Source organism: Podarcis gaigeae, assembly GCF_964106915.1.
Source record: "Podarcis gaigeae genome assembly, chromosome: 3".
In the NCBI taxonomy this organism is placed as follows: Eukaryota; Metazoa; Chordata; class Lepidosauria; order Squamata; family Lacertidae; genus Podarcis; species Podarcis gaigeae.
In genome coordinates this window covers 117,443,508-117,463,945 of record NC_139680.1, presented here as the reverse complement: position 1 = coordinate 117,463,945, position 20,438 = coordinate 117,443,508, and the positions used below count along the sequence as shown (strand labels likewise).

The window sequence follows — 20,438 nt, the reverse complement described above, 5'->3', positions numbered from 1 at the left end:
AGGGCAAATGTGAAGCCAGGAGACAGTACCCCTGAGCAAGTGCAGAGCGCCCCTCTTTTCACAGCCCAGCTGGACTTTATTAGGGCAAATGTGAAGCCAGGAGGACAGTACCCCTGAGCAAGTGCAGAGCGCCCCTCTTTTCACAGCCCAGCTGGACTTTATTAGGGCAAATGTGAAGCCAGGACGACAGTACCCCTGAGCAAGTGCAGAGTACCCTTGAGAAGGTGCAGAGTGCCCCTGTTTTTACCAACTGGGTTCAACTCTGGAACACATCCAGTTGTGAGGACAGGAGGTCAGTGCCCCTGAGCAGGTGCAGAATCCCTTTCCACCACCTCTGAACAGCCCCAGAGAATCCTCACACCTCTGGGGCCTTCACATAAGAGGGTGGCAATTCAAATCAAACTCCCCCCACCCCTATTCCAGTGCCCATTGGAAACTAACATACAAAAGCAAATGCAACCCACCTCAATTTCCGACTCCACCTCCAAGATTATGGAAGGGTGGGGAGAAACCCGTTTCTGAGATTCTGGATCCTTTGAAATGGAGGAACCACCTTGCGGAACGATTCCTCCAAGAAGAGCTTGGCAAGGGATGCTCTGCAAAATGCTAATCTCATCCTCCTCCTCCATCTCCAGAGGCTTAGTGAGACCCAGAAGTCACCGGATCCCTCAGCCCCAGAATGACTTTGGGCATGTACAGAGTGCTGTGTACCTGTCTATTGAATGAAAACTACCAAAGACCAGAGAGACAAAAAGATAGGCAACCCTCTCTGTTCTAAGAAGCAGAACTGTGCAAGATTTTGAATTACACTGTGCTGTTGGTCTGGTGTAGATTCAGAACATGAAAGAAGGGTCTCTTCCTTGGTCCTGTATACCTGAGGGAGAGTCTCCACCCCCATCGTTCAGCCCGGACACAGATCCAGCTCCGAGGGCCTTCTGGTGGTTCCCTCACTGCGAGAAGCCAAGTTACAGGGAACCAGGCAGAGGGCCTTCTTGGTAGTGGCACCCGCCCTGTGGAATGCCCTCCCATCAGATGTCAAGGAAATAAACAGCTACCTTATCTATAAAAGAGATCTGAAGGCAGCCCTGTTTAGGGAAGTTTTTAATATTTAATGCTGTATTGTTTTTAACACTTGATTGGGAGCCGCCCAGAGTGGCTGGGGAAACTCAGCCAGAAGGGCAGGGTATAAATAAATTATCATCATCACTATCATCATCATCATCATCATTGTTGTTGTTCTTATTGTTATTGTTATTATTATTGTTATTATTATTCCCACCCACCCTCATGGAGCAAAATGGGATAGTTAGAGCTGGAAACCTTTTCAAACCATTTTGACCCTCTTCTTACAACATGCATAGGTAAAGGTAAAGGGACCCCTGACCATTAGTTCCAGTCGTGGCCGACTGGGGTTGCGGCATTCATCTTGCTTTATTGGCCGAGGGAGCCGGCGTCCAGCTTCCGGGTCATGTGGCCAGCATGACCAAGCCACTTCTGGCGAACCAGAGCAGTGCACGGAAATGCTGTTTACCTTCCTGCCAGAGCGGTACCTATTTATCTACTTTCACTTTGACGTGCTTTCGAATTGCTAGGTTGGCAGGAGCAGGGACCGAGCAACGGGAGCTCACCCCGTGGCGGGGATTCGAACCGCCGACCTTCTGATCGGCAAGCCCTAGGCTCTGTGGTTTAACCCACAGCACCACCCGTGTCCCTACAACATGCATAGAATCATAGAATTACAGAGTTGGCCAAGGGGCACGTGGTTTAACCCCGTTCAACGGAGGAATCCCAAGACAGAGACAGACCAATCTCTAGGTGCTTGGCCTTCACTTTGGGACATGGTCTTCAATTGGAAACTGGTCTCGGGTTCAGTCTCCATCACCTCCAGGAGTGAGGTGAGAAATCTCGCCTGAAATACTGGAAAACATGTTAGAGTGCACCCGCCCACACAACAGGTAAGGAACAAATAGAACTTTTTTAAAAAGGTAAGACATAATTTCAGAATGAAATAAAAACAGCAAGCTGTTATACGAAATAACAAAATCACAAGCATACTCCGCCAAATATCAAAGAAATTTAAATACCTCACTACCCATAATGAAGAATCAGAACTTTCTGACAGCAAGAGCTGTTCGACAAGGGAATAGTCTCCCTTGGGAGGTTGTGGACTCCCCTTCCTTGGAGGTTTTAAGCAAAGATTGGATGGCCATCTGTCATGAATGCTTAGCTGAGATTCCTGCATTGCAAGACATTGGATAGATAGATAGATAGATAGATAGATAGATAGATAGATAGATGATAGATAGATAGATAGATAGATAGATAGATAGATAGATGATAGATAGATGATAGAACGTACTTTATTCGCATTAGCCAATGGCCATAGCAACAATAAAACATTACAGTCATACCTCGGGTTAAATATGCTTCAGGTTGAGCATTTTCAGGTTACGTTCCACAGTGACCTGGAAGTAATGGAATGCGTTACTTCTGGGTTTCACTGCTCGCGCATATGCAGACGCTCAAAATGACGTCACGCGCATGCGCAGAAACATCAAATCACGACCCGCACACGCACAGACGCAGGTTGCGTTAGCTTCAGGACGTGAGCGGGGCTCTGGAACGGATCCCATTCGCATCCAGAGGTAGCAGTGTACATTATACGCAGAAAGGGAAATTTGATATCAGAGCACAATTTAAAGTCCTGAATCAGCCGTCAGTTAGTGGCCCTTATTGTGATTGCCCCTGCTATGAACCCAGCAACCTTTGCTGTTATCTGCTCATTTTGATCTGATAGAAGAAAGGACATTGTGTCAGTGGTTGAGCGCCCTGGGATGATTAGTACGAGTGGGGTGATTATCTCGTTCCTTAGGTCTTTGTAGAGAGCGCAAGACAGGAGGACGTGTGCCGCTGTTTTGGTGCTGCCATCTCCGCAGGGGCAAAGATGTTTCTCAGGTGGGATCTTTTGGAATCGACCCTCAAGTACTGCAGATGGCAAAACACCCAGTCTTGCAAGTGTAAAAGCACGTCTGTATTTTGGGATAAGAAGTTTGTGCAGATATGGGGCCAGAGAATCAAAATGGAGAGGTGGAAAATGAACATACCAAGGGCAGAATTTCCTTATAGTGGCCAGGTTGTTCTGATGCTCAATATCTTTTAGATATTGAGATGGGGCCCATAGTGAGTACGTGTTGTGGGGATAGGCCACAAGAGTGAAGTTTTTGATAGACTGTTTTAAGCCAGGCACTTTTATGGGAGTCTTGAAGTACTAGGGATAGTAAACCAGGGGGATTTGAGTTTAGGCGGAGCCAGAAGTTAAGAGTTCTTTGCCAAGTCCGTACTTCTACTGAAGGGAGACTTGCCTCCAGTCGCAATGATGCGTTTGGGATGCATGGCGGTGCAGAAAAAAATCTGCCTTAGAAACTTTGATTGAACAGCTTCCAAAGTACTAAGGTGGTTACCAGTCCAAATCTGAGCCCCGTATAGTAGCTGTGCTAGGGGTTTAGCTTAGAAGACTACTAGGGCTTGGACATTGGACTTGGCAACCCTTGGGGTCCCTTCTATGATTCTATAGGCTCAATTCTATAGGATTCACACACCCCCCCCGAGCTATCATTAGCCACATCTGCTGTTCTGCATCAGTTGCTAGAATATGGGCAAGATTAACTGCCGATGAAACACTCTCTTCAGGAGGCAGGCTGGTGCTGATGGGAGTTGTAGTCCGAATCAACTGGATGGTTCCATTTTAGCAAAGGTTGTGTATATATGTGTGTGGGTTTTCTGAAAGCAGGAAACGAAATGGGAGTAAGGGTGCAAAAGTCCTGATGCCAAGGGCCGTGGAGAGAGATTAGTAGCATCCGAAAGACTCCTGCTCCGATCTGCCTTGTATTCAAGCTAATTTACCTAAAGACTCAGTTCGGTGATTCTATGTCCTGCTTGTGGGCTTTCTAAATATAAGGTGGCAGTTGGGATTCAGGGTGTTGTACTAGACAGATCTTTGAGCATCAGCCTGATCCTTTTATGTAGCTAGAACTTTGCAGAGAAACCGTAGGAAAAGAGATCTCTGCCCCATGGAGCTTACATATTTTGAGAGAGGGAAAACAACGAAAACAAATGCAAGAGGCAGAATGGGGGCAAAAGGTAACATGGGCTTCTATTTGGTTGGACCAGACAACATCCAAGGATGTCTGGCCCCTAACGTTCAGCTCTGCTCATTCCAGCTTGCCCACATGATCACCCAATCCATCTTTTCTTGATCGGTTTGATTAAACCCAAATTCAATAGGATTCACGCTTAGGTCGCCATGACATGGAGCTGTAAGCCAAGTCTTGCAGTTTGATTTCCAGACTTTGGAACCTAATGCTCACTGTTGTGGTTTTGTGCAAAAATGCTTTCCTTCCCATAAGACAGCAGCCGGGTGGAAGACCATTGCGGGGAGTCAAGGTCTTCGTCTGCAGAGAATCAGAGCCCTCATTCATCACTGATGAGTGATTAAACCAAAGTGCTAGTTACAGCCGTGTTGGTCTGCCATAGTCAAAACAAAATAAAAAAATCCTTCCAGTAGCACCTTAGAGACCAACTAAGTTTGTTATTGGGATGAGCTGACCATTAGATCCAGTTGTGGCCGACTCTGGGGTTGTGGCGCTTATCTCTCTTTATTGGCCAAGGGAGTTGGCGTACAGCTTCCGGGTCATGTGGCCAGCATGACTAAGCCGCTTCTGGCGAACAAGGGCAGCGCACGGAAACGCCGTTTACCTTCCCGCCGGAGTGGTACCTATTTATCTACTTGCACTTTGACATGCTTTCGAACTGTTAGGTTGGCAGGAGCAGGGACTGAGCAACAGCAGCTCACCCCATTGTGGGGATGCGACCTGCCGACCTTCTGATCGGCAAGCCCTAGGCTCTGTGGTTTAACCCACAGCGCCACCCACATCCCATAACAAACGTAGTTGGTCTCTAAGGTGCCACTGGAAGGATTTTTTTTTATTTTGTTTAAACCAAAGTGGGCACCACCTGTGGATTCCTCAGTCAGGAGGGAACTTTCAACCCATCCTATCATCAGGTGAGGCCAGTCTTCTAACTGCAGGTGCAATTGCTTGAAAATCTTACCATAACCCTCCCAGGTGGGAGTGGGGAGGAAACTCTGTGCGAAGATTGAAAATTAAGATTAAACGATGGTACAGAACTATATACATAAATATATAATTGTGTGTTTTATTAGGACCATTGCTATCTTGCTGGTTGTTACTACAGTGGTGCCTCGCAAGACGAAATTAATCCGTTCCGTGAGTCTCTTCGTCTTGCGGTTTTTTCGTCTTGCGAAGCATGGCTATTAGCGGCTTAGCGGCTATTAACGGCTTAGCAGCTTTAAGAAAAAGGAAACAAACTCGCAAGAAGTTTCGTCTTGCGAAGCAAGCCCATAGGGAAATTCGTCTTGTGGAATGACTCAAAAAATGGAAAACTCTTTCGTCTTGCGAGGCATTCGTCTTGCGAGGTACCACTGTATTTTATTTCTTCTCTCTTTCCTGCTTTCTTTCCATATTGTTCTGTACTATTTCTTTCCAGATTAGTTTGTTTCTTATTGTAGAATATGTTGGAAAGCCTTTAATAAAAATTATTGAAAAAATCTTCCTCTGCTTAATGGCAAGAATTACGACCATTCACAAGTTGCAATGTCCCCAGTTTATCCCTACACACCTCTGCAGCTAGATTGTGTTGATAGCAACTGGAGATCTGTCTCTTGCACAGGAGGGGTTGAAATGCTGTTTTAGAAAAGTGTGCATGTGTGGGGTTTTTTCTTTTTTTTTTGGAGGGGGCGGAGATCATGGCCACTGGGCCCATCACCTCCTGGCAAATAGAAGGGGAAGAAATGGAGGCAGTGAGAGATTTTACTTTCTTGGGCTCCATGATCACTGCAGATGGTGAAAGCAGTCACAAAATTAAAACAAAAAAAATTCCTTCCGGTAGCACCTTAAAGACCAACTAAGTTAGTTCTTGGTATGAGCTTTCGTGTGCATGCACACTTCTTCAGATACACTGAAACAGAAGTTTCCAGACCCTTCTATATAGTGAGAAGGTGGGGAGGGGTATTACTCAGAAGGGTGGTGGGAATGGGTGATTGGCAGATAGCTGTGATGAGCCTGTTGGCGACTCTTAACGACTGCAATAGGTCTTACAGGAAAAAGCAAGGGGTGAGAAGGTGAAAAATGGCTTTGTCATGTATAATGAGATAAGAATCCAATGTCTTTGTTCAGACCAGGTCTCTCCATGGTTTTAAGTTTGGTGATAAGTTGCAATTCAGCAGCTTCTCTTTCCAGTCTATTTCTGAAATTCCTTTGTAGTAAAACAGCTACTTTGAGATCTTGTATAGAATGCCCTGGGAGATTGAAGTGTTCTCCTACTGGTTTCTCTGTCTTGTGATTCCTGATGTCCGATTTATGTCCGTTTATTCTTTGGCGTAAGGTCTGGCCTGTTTGTCCAATATAGAGAGCTGAAGGACACTGTTGGCATTTGATGGCATACACAATGTTAGACGATGAGCAATTAAATAGTCCTGAGATGGTATGTGTGATGTTGTTGGGGCCAGTAATGGTGTTGTCCGGGTGTATGTGGCAGCAAAGTTGGCATCTGGGTTTATTGCAGGCTCTGGTGCCAGTGTCCGTGTTAGGTCTGGTTGTAGTATTATTGTGGGTTAGGAGTTGTTTAAGATTGGGTGGCTGTCTGTAGGCAATGAAAGGTCTTCCTCCCAGAGCTTGAGAAAGAGAACTGTCATTGTCCAGGAGAGGTTGTAGATCTCTGATGATGCGTTGTACTGTTTTAACTTGGGAGCTGTATGTGATGACTAGAGGTGTTCTGTTATTTTCTTTTTTGGGTCTGTCTTGCAGCAAGTTCTCTCTGGGTATCAGTCTGGCTCTGTTGATCTGTTGTCTAACTTCATCTGCTGGTTACAGATAGGTAGCCGTGTTGGTCTGCCATAGTCAAAACAAAAGAAAAATTCCTTCCAGTAGCATGTGTATCTGAAGAAGTGTGCATGCATGTGTATTCTTCAGATACATGTGTATCTGAAGAAGTGTGCATGCACACGAAAGCTCATACCAAGAACTGACTTAGTTGGTCTTTAAGGTGCTACTGGAAGGAATTTTTGTTTTGTTTCATCTGCTGGGTATTTTAGTTCTAAAAAGGTTTGCTGTAGATCTCTTAGGTGAGAGTCTCTTTCTGTAGAATTGGAACAGATGCGGCTGTCACGTAGTGCCTGGCTATATACAATGGACTGTTTGGTATGTTTGGGATGGTAGCTAGAGGCATGTAGATATGTTTGTCTGTCAGTTGGTTTACGGAATAAGGTGGTGTCTATGCACCCATCCTGTATTTTTATAGTAGTGTCCAAAAAATGTATTTCTTGCATAGATTGATTCATTGTTAGGTTGATTGTGGGGTGAAAATCATTGAATTTCTGGTGGAAGGTGTCCAGGGTCTGTTGACCATGTGTCCAGATGATAAAAATATCGTCAATGTATCGCAGGTACAAGAGAGGTTTGAGTGGGTAGGAGTTTAGGAAACGTTGTTCTAAATCTGCCATGAAGATGTTGGCATACTGTGGGGCCATGCGGGTGCCCATTGCTGTGCCGCTGATCTGAAGGAACAGGTCATCACTGAATTTGAAGTTGTTGTGGGTAAGGACAAATTGGCAGAGTTTGGTGGCAAAGTCCGCTGTGGTTTTATCTGAAATGGTGTTCCTTATAGCTTGTAAACCATTGTTGTGTGGGATGTTGGTATACAGAGATTCCACATCCATAGTAGCTAGTATAGTATTGTTGGGAAGATTATTTAAAGATTGTATTTTCCTCAGAAAATCTGTGGTGTCACGTACATAGCTGGGAGCACTGATGGCATATGGTTTCAGAACAGAGTCCATATAACCGGAGACACCCACTGTAATAGTGCCAATACCTGAAATGATGGGGCGTCCTGGATTTCCTGGTTTGTGTATTTTAGGTAGAAGATAGAAAGTTCCTGGTCGAGGTTCTGTTGGTGTGTTGGTGAGGATCTGTTCTTGGATGTGTGGGGGTAGCTCCTTAACAATCTTGTTCAGTTCAAAGGGACTCCCGAGTTTCATCTAGTCCAGGGGTCAGCAAACTTTTTCAGCAGGGGGCTGATCCACTGTCCCTACTCATGTAAAATCATGCTGATTCCCGGACCGTCCACGGGCCGAATTTAGAAGGCGATTGGGCCGGATCCGGCCCCCGGGCCTTAGTTAACCTATCCATGATCTAGTCCGGGGGTCAGCAAACTTTTTCAGCAGGGGGCTGGTCCACTGTCCCTCAGACCTTGTGGGGGGCCAGACTATATTTTTTTGGGGGGAAATAAACGAATTCCTATGCCCCACAAATAACCCAGAGATGCATTTAAAATAAAAAGACACATTCTATTAATGTAAAAACACGCTGATTCCTGGACCGTCCGCTGGCCGGATTTAGGTGGCGATTGGGTCGGATCCTGCCCCCGGGCCCTAGTTTGCCTATCCATGATCTAGTCCAACCCCCTGCAATGCAAGAAATTCCGCTAAAGCATTCCTTACAGATGGACACCCAACCTCTGCTTAAAAACCTCCAAGGAGAGGAGAGTCCACAGCTTCCAGAGGGAGAATTGTCAAACAGCCCTTACTGTCAGAAAGTTCATAGAATCATAGAATCATAGAGTTGGAAGAGACCACAAGGGCCATCGAGTCCAACCCCCTGCCAAGCAGGAAACACCATCAGAGCACTTCTGACATATGGTTGTCAAGCCTCTGCTTAAAGACCTCCAAAGAAGGAGACTCCACCACACTCCTTGGCAGCAAATTCCACTGTCAAACAGCTCTTACTGTCACGAAGTTCTTCCTAATGTTTAGGTGGAATCTTCTTTCTTGTAGTTTGGATCCATTGCTCCGTGTCTGCTTCTCTGGAGCAGCAGAAAACAACCTTTCTCCCTCCTCTATGTGACATCCTTTTATGTATTTGAACATGGCTATCATATCACCCCTTAACCTCCTCTTCTCCAGGCTAAACATGCCCAGCTCCCTTAGCCGTTCTCATTCTCATTCTTCATAACAGGTGGGGTACTTAAATACCGTATATTTGGTGAAGCATGATTGTAATTTTGTGTCATGGCTTACTGTTTTTATTTCATTCTACAACTCTGTCATACAGTTTTAATTTTTTTTAAAAAAACCAGTTTCTACCTTGAGCCCTAGGAAGGGGTAACGGATACAGGCAGATTGTATAACAAGGCAGAGAAATTGGTTCACTAATTGGCCAGGCTTTGTTTGGCCACTAAGCCTATTATGTCATCGGGGGCTCACCCTTTATTGGGGAGGTGCTGGTCAGGTGCTTTCATTTAAGGCAGCGGTTCTCAACCTGTGGGTTCCCAGATGTTGTTGGACTACAACTCCCATCATCCCTGAGCTCTGGCCTTGCTAGCTAGGGGTGATGGGAGTTGTAATTCAACAACATCTGGGGACCCACAGGTTGAGAAAGGCTGATCTAAGAGGTTCGTATTTATCAAAGCTGCAACATCTGATCCGTTTACCTGATGAATTAATCAACCAGAAAACTTTTGTTGACTGAATGATGATTTTAACCACAAAGCTGAAGGCTTTGATTCCAGTGTGTTTGAAGCAGTGCGGAATGAAGGCGACACTTTCCTTCTGAAATTCAGGGGCGAATCTGAACATGGCTTCACCTTCTCTCCCATTTCTTTGCACCATTGCAAAAGGCTATTTTAGCAATGACTAAATCGAATGGCTATTTCAATGTCAGTTGAAATCTGTTGACCTGTTGATGGCTCCCGTTTTGCTCTAAAGCAGGGATGGTCAAACTTTTGTCAAGTCAAGTCAAGTCACCTTTCTTGGCATCATATAGGCACATTCAGAATAAAGGTAAAGGTAAAGGTACCCCTGCCCGTACGGGCCAGTCTTGCCAGACTCTGGGGTTGTGCGCCCATCTCACTTAAGAGGCCAGGGGCCAGCGCTGTCCGGAGACACTTCCGGGTCACGTGGCCAGCGTGACAAAGCTGCATCTGGCGAGCCAGAGCCGCACACGGAAACGCCGTTTACCTTCCCGCTGGTAAGCGGTCCCTATTTATCTACTTGCACCCGGGGGTGCTTTCTAACTGCTAGGTTGGCAGGCACTGGGACCGAGCAGCGGGAGCGCACCCCGCCGCAGGGATTCGAACCGCCGACCTTTCGATCGGCAAGTCCTAGGCGCTGAGGCTTTAATCCACAGCGCCACCTGCGTCCCCCCACATTCAGAATACATTCAGAATAAATAAGCCAGTGCGATTCTGTCGCCACCCCAACAGCACAGCCACCTGCCCAAGGGAAGAAGCGAACAATCTGTTTCATCTCTGTGGGTTTCCAGCAAGGGCAGGATCCTGTAACGTGCTTCGGTGGCAAAAAATCAAATAGAGGAACTTAGGTACTGTCTTGGTGAGCTCCTGGTCTTTACCCTGTAATAAGAAGCGTATAACCTCTGTCTATGGTTTCCATGTTGGAATACATAGATGGTCTAGAAACTGATGGTGGAGATCATCATATATTTTATATTTAAGGGCCATGTGAACTAGAGTTTCCACCAGGTGGGCAGATCCTATCTCCTTCTGCCAAACCCGCAAACCTACCCCAAAGGAGGTTAGAAGGATTAGAATTGAACCTAAAGGTAAAGGTAACATGGCTATCATATCACCCCATAACCTCCTCTTCTCCAGGCTAAACATGCCCAGCTCCCTTAGCCGTTCCTCATAAGGCATCGTTTCCAGGCCTTTGACCATTTTGGTTGCCCTCCTCTGGACACGTTCCAGTTTGTCAGTGTCCTTCTTGCACTGTGGTGCCCAGAACTGGACACAGTACTCCAGGTGAGGTCTGACCAGAGCAGAATACAGTGGCACTATTACTTCCCTTGATCTAGATGCTATACTCCTATTGATGCAGCCCAGAATTGCATTGGCTTTTTTAGCTGCCGCGTCACACTGTTGGCTCATGTCAAGTTTGTGTTCAACCAAGACTCCTAGATCCTTTTCACATGTACTGCTCTCAAGCCAGGTGTCACCCATCTTGTATTTGTGCCTCTCATTTTTTTTGCCCAAGTGCAATACTTTACATTTCTCCCTGTTAAAATTCAAAACAAAAGGGGGCAGGAGGGAGCGTGGTGGCAAAAGCTGACGGGAGTTCAAAACTTCTGGAGAGCACCAGGTTGTGGAAGCCACGGCAGGAACAATTTTGATTCCTAGGGAACCTTGGGGATCCCTGGGTATGCATGACGGGCCACAGCAAAATTGTATTCTGGCTGCTCGAGATGGAAGCAGCAGATAGGAAACAGTGATGAACATGGGATGTGAGGGAGGAAAGTATTTTAACAGCTGGAATAGCTTGGTTGGTTAGAGCATGAGACTCTTAATCTTGTGGGTTGCATGTGGGTCGTGGGTTGCATGTTGGGCAAAAGATTCCTACATTGCAGGGAGTTGGGACTTCATGATCCTCAACGTCCTTTCCAACTCCGCAATGCTACGATCTCATGCGCCAAAGCGAAAGAGCAGACTGTACTCATGCGTGTGCAGGGATTACGAGTAATACGGTGATCTTCCGATCATTTCCAAACCAGCCACAGGCTTCTTACACACCCCGTTTGCTCGATCTGTTTACCGTGTTGGTCTCGCACCTGATTTTCCACCGAGATTGGCGCTCCCCTTTGTTAAAATAATTGCATTTTGCGTGTGAAGCTTCGCAGACACACCAAAACAGAGATCAAAGTGTAGACGGGGGAGATTTTATTTCTTAAAAAAACAACAACAACCCAACACACACCAAATTCCATTGGAGAAGGCCTCCGTCCCAAAGCTTCATTTCATTATTTGGAAGACTCGCTAGGGAGCCCGAAACCCACAACTACCCAAACAGGCAATCTGGAGTTAGCAACCAAGGCTGAAGGGCGTCTTGGGATTCACGCATTAATAGGCAGCGATGCAGAGTTTTGCTAGCAGTGATTCATTGCCTGCACTCAAGGCCTGGTGCTCTTTTGAAGTGTGCCAACAAAACCTAAGGAATGCAGGTTTTTGATTTCTTGCAAACCACTAATTAACAGATACCCCACCCCGTCCAATCTCTGCAGGGATATTTCTTTGGGGCTCTGTTACAGAGGCTGCCTAGGTTAGCCATCACATCATTTCCCCGAAGCCTGGTAGGGTGATTGGTTTCTGCCAACGTGGCAGCAAATGAGTATGGCATCCTATATCATGGCGAGTCCTTACGCAAGCCGGAAAAGCCAACCGAAGCATCATAAATCAAGGCATTTCATAATTAAGAGAAAAGGCTGGGAGGAGTGTTGAAAGGAAACAGAACACACAATCCTAATGTGCTCTGTAGTGATGGCGGGTGTTAAGAATCAAAGAGCCAAGGTCACCTTTCTCTAACCTGGTGTCCTCCAGAACTACAAATCCCATCAGACCCTGCCAGCACTGCTGTGTCACATGACTGTGCCGATGGACGTTATAGTCCAAAACATTTGGAGGGCACAAAGTTGGGGTACCAGTACCCTGGCAGAGCCCAGTGGTGATGGCTGCCTTGGAGCTCTCTTAAAAAAAGATTGTGGTTCCAAAGAGCTGGGTCTAGCCTCTGTCTCAATTCCCCTGGAGGCAGTGTACCTCCAGGGGCATTGTGGGAAAATGCAAATGGTGGAAACATCCAGTCACCTGGTGCTGTCTGGGGTGTTACTGTTGGTCCACTGAGAAGACGGGGACCACACCTTGCCCAGGTAGGTGACCCCCTGCAGCACCCACTGGCAGGGCAGGTGTGCCCAAAACAACCACCTGTATTGATCCCATCACTTATCTGCCAACATGTGGAAATCAGGGTACCACTGATGTTCTTTTCCAGGAGTTTCTTGTTAATTCATTCAATTCACCGAAATCACCAGTGGATTCTGGAGCAACTGGATTGAAGGCTTGCTGATTTGGTTCTTAAGTTATCAAGCGAGCCCGGAATAAAACCAGAACCGAGTAGAAAGAGTCCTCCTCTGACTTTAACTGTCTTGTTTGGAGAGTGAATCGAAGGTCCTCTTCCTTTTGGTGATTTTGTGTGTGTGCTGGGGGTTGGAAGGAACTATGAATACGAGCCCAGGATTGCTTCAGAAAACACAGGGGGTCCCGATGACCCTCCTTTGTGCTGAACGAACCTGAGAGGGTGAGGGGTTATCACACCCCCACCTGCCGAAAATTCAAGGTGACTGTGCAGGGCAGAAGAAGGGGGTGGGCAGTATGTGGCTTCATGAGAACTCTTGGTGTGTTCCTTCAATGCATGGTTTGTGTTTGTACATGTGTGAGAAAGAGGGAGAGATAATCTCCCTACTTCTATGTATGAATGTGGGCACATTGGGGCACCTGGCTAATACATTAGGGCAACCAAAAACCAACAATTCAACCAGGTCAACAGTCTGCAGAGTGTATTAACTGTTAACTGGAGAGTGTCTCCTTCTTCCTCTTCTTCTTCTTCTTAAATTTTTTGACATCTGCCTCTGCATCCCTGTCTAGCTTTTTGCCCTTGTTCTTTCTCTTTCCACTTGGCCCTTCTGAGTCATTGCTTTCTGCATCGGAAGTTCCTGAGCCACAACTTCCTTTCTCTTGGGCGCCATTTTGAGATCCGTTGCAACTAAGGCTGCCACCGCCAGGACTGGAGTGCTTAGATTTCTTCCTCTTCTTCTTCCTCTTCTTCTTCTTCTGGGTGTTGAGCTTCTCCACTTCTTCACTTGAGCCAAGATCCCTGGGACATTTTGCCTCTGGTCCTTCAAGGCCATCCTCACTTTCAGAACAACCATGCTTGGGGTACTTTCTTTTCATGGGCTGGGCTACCAAACACTCCGACTCCTCAGCCATCGCTGGAGGAGACTCAGCTGTCCTGAAGTCATCCTCACGCTGGGCTTTCTTCAGCTTGGCCATGCGCTTGGCAAAATACTCCTGCACGGTAAGGGCACTGGTTACGGTGTTGCCAGAATCCATTTCATCTGATGGGTCCTCCTCCTCTTTCTGGTCCTCCTTTGGAGATTCTGCAGCCTGCGAAGTGAAAGGGGAGAGAGATGAAGTCAGTGAGCCAAACTGCCTCCCAACAGTTGAGGGAGTTGGGTATTGTTTAGCCTGGAGAAGAGAAGGCTGAGATATGAGAGAAGATGATCCATCTTCATGGATCTCAAGGGCTGTCACATGGAAGAAGCTTGTTTTCTGCTGCTCAAGAGGGCAGGACCTGAACCAATGGATTCAATTTACAAGAAAGGAAATTCTGACCCAACATCAGGAAGAACTTTCTGACAGTGAGAGCTGTTCGACAATGGAACAGGCGACCACAAGAGGTGGTGGACTCTCCTTCCTTGGAGGTTTTTAAGCAGAGATTTGGATGGCCATCTGTCACAGATGCTTTAGCTGAGATTCCTGCATTGTAGGGGGTTGGATTAGATGACCCTTGGTGTGCCTTTTAACTCTACAATTCTTTAAGTCTAGTAAGCCTCATATAAACCTTCCTTAATGATTATCCCCTGCACAAAACTTTCTCAGAGCTGTACATAATGAAAGTGCTTTCCCAGTTCAGCAGACTGCTTAGGCTAAATCCAAGATGGCAGACTTAGTGCTCCAGTAAAATATTAACATAAAAAGGGCCCCACTAAAGTAAACAGTCTAATTGGTCAATGTCTAAAAGATATTGAGCATCAGAACAACCTGGCCACTATAAGGAAATTCTGACGTTGGTATGTTCATTTTCCACCTCTCCATTTTGATTCTCTGGCCCCATATCTGCACAAACTTCTTATCCCAAAATACAGACGTGCTTTTACACTTGCAAGACTGGATGTTTTGCCATCTGCGGTACTTAAGGGTCGATTCCAAAAGATCCCGCCTGAGAAACGTCTTTGCCCCTGTGGAGACGGTAGCACCAAAACAGCGGCACACGTCCTCCTGTCTTGCGCTCTCTACAAAGACCTGAGGAACGAGATCATCACCCGACTCGTACTAACCATCCCAGGGCGCCCAGCCATTGCCACAATGTCCTTTCTTCTATCAGATCAAAATGAGCAGATAACAGCAAAGGTTGCTAGGTTCATAGCAAGGACAATCAGAACAAGGGCCACTAACTGACTGCTGATTCAGGTGCTTTTATATCAAATTTCCTTTTCTGCGTATACTGTAATGTTTTACTGTTGCTATGGCCATTGGGTAATGCGAATCAAATTTTATCTCTCTCTCTCTTAACGTAAAAAGACTGGGGAGAGCAGAAGGAGGTATTGGTACTGGGAAAAGTTGTGGACTACTGGGCTGAATTTCACTGCATGTAATGCTTTGAAAGAAAATGTAATGAAAATAATATATAGATGGTACATGACCCCAGTCAAACTTGCAAAAATATACCACTTGTCTGATAATAAGTGTTGGAAATGTAAGGAAAATGAAGGAACGTTCTTTCACCTTTGGTGGACTTGCCCCAAGGTGAAGGCTTTCTGGGAAATGATATATAATGAACTGAAAAAGGTATTCAAGTATACCTTCCTTAAGAAACCAGAGGCCTTCCTTTTGGGTATTGTTGGCCAAGGGGTGTTAAAGAAGGATCGAACATTTTTTATGTATGCAACAACAGCAGCAAGGATACTCGTTGCTAAGCATTGGAAAACCCAAGATCTACCCACACTGGAAGAATGGCAGATGCAACTGATAGACTATATGGAACTGGCCGAGATGACTGGCAGAATCCGAGACCTGGGAGAGGAGACGGTGGAAGAAGACTAGAAAAAATTTAAGGACTATTTGCAAAAATATTGTAAACTGTATGAATGTTAAGGAGGATGCTTGATCATAAACTATTTGGCACCATCGAATCAGATGAAGTGAATTATGAAGATAAGTTAAATTCATGAAAAAATCAATTTTTAGATAATGATTAGGCTAAGCTAAATGTTTTAAAGAGTGAAATGAATATATCTAAAATTTAAGATATAACATTGGAAAACTAGATTGTAAGGTGGGGACAAGGTGATAAATTGCTGGACTAATTTTTTATAATTTTGGAACGTAGGAGCGGGAGATGTGAGGAAGTCCAAAGAGGATAAAAAAATATGTTATAAAATGTGATATTTTTGTATGTTTTGTTTTTGTGTTGTAATTAAAAAACCCTTAATAAATATTATAAAAAAAGAAGAAGGAGGAGGTATTGGTGAACACTGATTTGGAATTGAAATAGAAATCTGTTTAAATACTACATCCACACTATGTCACTGACTTATGAGGAACGGCTGAGGGAATTGGGGATGTTAACCTGGGTAAAAAGGAGACTGAGAGGTGAAATGATAGATATCTGCAAATATCTGAAGAGCTGTGACATGGAAGAGGGAACAAGCTTGTTTTCTCCTGCTCTGGAGGGACTCTCCTTCGTTGGAAAAAGGAATCTCTGACAGATGGTCCACCCAACCTCTCTTTAAAAGCCTCCAGTGAAGGACATAGAAGCAGCAGAAAAGAAGATTGCTCCATCTTCCATCTTGTAAAATAACCGTTCTGCCTTCATCAACCAGATGCCCTTCAGATCTTTTAGACTACAAATCCTATCAGGCTCAGCCCAAAACATATGGAAGGCACCAAGTTAGTGAAGGCTTGCAAGAGGCTTTTGTTTCACGGGGCAAAGCCCTGTGAACACAAATACACCTAACAGTTGGGCACAGGCCAGCCCAGGGACCAAGCAAATCTTTTCTATCTTTTCTTTTTCTAAAGGAGAGTATGAGCCAGAGTTTTTTTTAAATGCCCCAAGAAACACTCCTGGAATCTCAAGTGCAATGTTATTTTTGTTGCACTGGGATTTGGAGCGGAGGTCTAGCAGGAAGCTGCTTGCCTGCTCTGCTCCTAACGAAGCAAATCTGCATATTCTCCGTCATTAGGACACTAATTCCCAAGTCCCGTGCCAGGAGGGCAGACGACTGCATTAACGCCTCATACGTGAACGTGGAAAACAATATATATGAAAAGGGCCTGTGAGCCCGAAGGCAGTGGAAAATTGCATTTGACAGAGCAGGGGTTGGGCTTAATTTTAAAGGAAACTAATAAATTTATACAGTGAAGAGATAATGCATCCTGGGGCATATACTTACTGGGCAGATGTGCCATTGAGAGTATGTGTGGGGAGGGAGAAGAGGCATGGATGGTCACCATCTTGGATGGATTTAAAAGAGGCTTAGACAAATTCATGGAGGATACTAGCTACAACATCTGTGCAAAACAAAAAAATTCCTTCCAGTAGCACCTTAAAGACCAACTAAGTTAGTTCTTGGTATGAGCTTTCGTGTGCATGCACACTTCTTCAGATACACATCTGAAGAAGTGTGCATGCACACGAAAGCTCATACCAAGAACTAACTTAGTTGGTCTTTAAGGTGCTACTGGAAGGAATTTTTTTGTTTTGACTATGACAGACCAACACGGCTACCTATCTGTAACTGGAACATCTGTGCACTACCTCCATTGTTGGAGCATTGCAGGGGGTTGGGCTACCGTTCCATGATTCAATTATCTATGAATACCAGTTGCTGTGAATCACAAGCAGGGAGAGCGATGAAGCACCCAGGTCCTGCTCATGGCCTTGTGGTTGGCCATTGTGAGAACAAGATGCTGGGCGATATGTGGTCCCCTTTGGCCTGATCCAGGTACAGGAACATTCTGAGGTTCTGAAGGTAAAGGGACCCCTGACCATTAGGTCCAGTTGCGGACGACTCTGGGATTGCGGTGCTCATCTCGCTTTACTGGCCGAGGGAGCCGGCGTACAGCTTCCAGGTTATGTGGCCAGCATGACTAAGCCGCTTCTGGCAAACCAGAGCAGCACACAGAAACGCCGTTTACCTTCCCACCGGAGTGGTACTTATTTATCTACTTGCACTTTGACGTGCTTTCAAACTGCTAGGTTGGCAGGAGCAGGGGCCGAGCAATGGGAGCTCACCCTGTCGCGGGGATTCGAACCGCCGACCTTCTGATTGGCAAGCCCTAGGCTCTGTGGTTTAACCCACAGCGCCACCCACGTCCCGGAGGTTCTGAAAGTCAATACAATTTAGGATGAATGTTGACAAGCTGGAACGTGTGCAGAGGAGGGCAACCAAGAAGATCAAGGGTCTGGAAACCAAGCCTTATGAGGAACGGTTGAAGGAGCTGGGTATGTTTAGGAGGAGACTGAGAGGAGTTATTATAGCCATCTTCAAATATCTTAAGGGCTGTCACACGGAAGATGGAGCAAGCTTGTTTTCTGCCGTTCTCGAACCAATGGCTTCAAGTTACAAGAAGGGAGATTCCAACTAAACATTAGGGGGAACTTTCTGACAGTAAGAGCTGTTCAGCAGTGGAATGGGCTGCCTCCCAAGGAGGTTTTTCAGCAGAGGTTGGTCAGGGGTTCTTTAGCTGTGGTTCCTGCACTGCAGGGGTTGGACTAGATTACTTTTGGAGGTCCCTTCGAACTCTACAAGTCTATGATTTTATGAAAGGCTCCCTCCCTTCTCCTTCTGACTGCATACCAGTTCCGACGCCACACTTTACACAATGACAAATGTCTCCACCACCCCTTTGCCAACTCTAGCCGATCGCTCCCTCCACAGACTGCTCTGACACACGTAAGCAACCTGTACAGGCCGAGATGCATTTCCAAAGCCGCCTTTGCAAATCCGGCCAGAGACACATTAATTACCACTAAGGAGGTGCGCGGAGCACAGTTTTTGACAGGAACACAGGGCTTTTAACTCCCTTCGAGCCAACGCCAGACCTGGCCTGGCCACAAGACTGGAGCTCAGAGAAACGAGGTGAGTCCTGGAAGAGAGGGAAGCCTGCCAGAGGCCCCTGTATCGAACAGGAATTTTAATAACCACGGGCCACTGAGCATGAAGGCAGCGGGGCATGGAGACAGGTAAAGGCAGTGCCAGGCCCCAAACAAACTCGCACATTCGGTTTCGGGGACACTGGTGGGAGACCATCAATCATCTGGGAAAAGACGGGGCGGTGCCAGGAATGCCTCGCATGAAGGGTTCCCTGCGAGGGAGCTATGGAAACCAGGCAGGTACAGCAAATGGCTATTTCCAAGCAGGCTGGCCAGGTGAAAATTGGCTGGCACCTGCTGGATGCTAGGCAAGAAATGAAGAGCTGGAAGGGACCCCAAGGGCTGTCTAGTCTAACCCCCGGCAGCGCAGGAATCATGGCGAAAGAATCCCCGACAGATGGCTATCCAACCTTTGCTTAAAAACCTCCAGAAGAGGAGAATTCACAGACTTCCGAGGGCGTCCGTTCCACTGCCCAACGGTTCTTCCCATCAGAGAGTTGCTGCGATGATGAAACGGAGAACAAAATGGTGGAGCACCTTGAGCTTGGAGGAAACTTCACGCAGGCAGTCTCAGGGTATTAGCGCTCAGGTCTGGTTATGTGCCAATCCTCTGCTGTACTGCCTGTTGATTTATGATCTGATGATGATTTCAATTCACTAGCAGTCTGCTGTGTAAAAAGTCCCAAAGGGGTGCAGCGTTTTTGGGTTGCGCTCCGCGGCGACCCAGAAGTAATGGAACATGTTACTCCCAGGTTTCGCCGCTCGCGCATGTGCAGATGCTCAAAAATGAGGTCATGCACATGCACAGACGCAGCGAATCGCGACCCACACACACGCAGACGCGGGTTGTGTTTGCTTCAGGATGCGAACAGGGCTCCGGAACGGATCCCGTTCGCATCCAGAGGTACCACTGTATAAATTAATAAGTAAGAATAACAATAGTAAGTTGAGATCTTTAGCAGTTCGCATCTGTATCAGAATTGTTTCTGAGGAGTTTTAAATATGTCTTTATTATTATTCATTATTTGCTGCCCAGGGCTCCTTTGCGAGGAAAGACAGGGCATGAATTTAATCAGGAAAAATATATACTTCAAATCATTACTTACTTACTACAGCTCCCCAAATGGAGAAAAAACAAATTAATCACACTGTCTCCCTTAGGCAGCCTGCTCAAAGGAGTCTACACAGTGTGTTTCTGAATGAGTCACAGTTCTGGGCATGTCTCCTCTGAGGACAAGTGAGTCCGATGTGCGTCTTGGCATTTGACAGTGTGCGAAGGTGACCCAATTACACCTAATGGCAGCGACGTGACAGAAAGTAGGAAGCCTCCTTTGCGAACGGGCGATTTGGGTAACACGAGACGCACGCTTTAAGAAATATTTCCTGACACGGTAGCTGTTTGGGATCCTAAAGACAGAGAAATATGTTGAGGCGTAAGCAACAGAGATGATGGCCCAAGACGCTTATGCACACCTGCAGCCAAGGATGGAAGGGCCTGTTTTATGACGAGGCAGAAAGATGAAGAGGCCTATCCCGCCCATCCAAAGATCTCTTTTGTCTTGACCCACAGCCAAACGGATCAAGTCAA

The 20,438-nt window shown here is 46.3% G+C and overlaps 1 protein-coding gene across 1 annotated transcript in view; it reads right to left on the bottom strand.

Annotated features, from left to right (window-relative positions):
* Positions 1 to 11,785: 11,785 nt before the first annotated feature.
* Positions 11,786 to 20,438, bottom strand: part of PINX1 (PIN2 (TERF1) interacting telomerase inhibitor 1) — a 52,048-nt gene continuing 43,395 nt past the window's right edge. Inside the window, exon 7 of the mRNA XM_083733667.1 lies at positions 11,786 to 14,079. Within this exon, the coding sequence (XP_083589793.1) occupies positions 13,483 to 14,079 (597 nt within the window). The 3' untranslated portion in view covers positions 11,786 to 13,482. The remainder of the gene's footprint in view (positions 14,080 to 20,438) is intronic.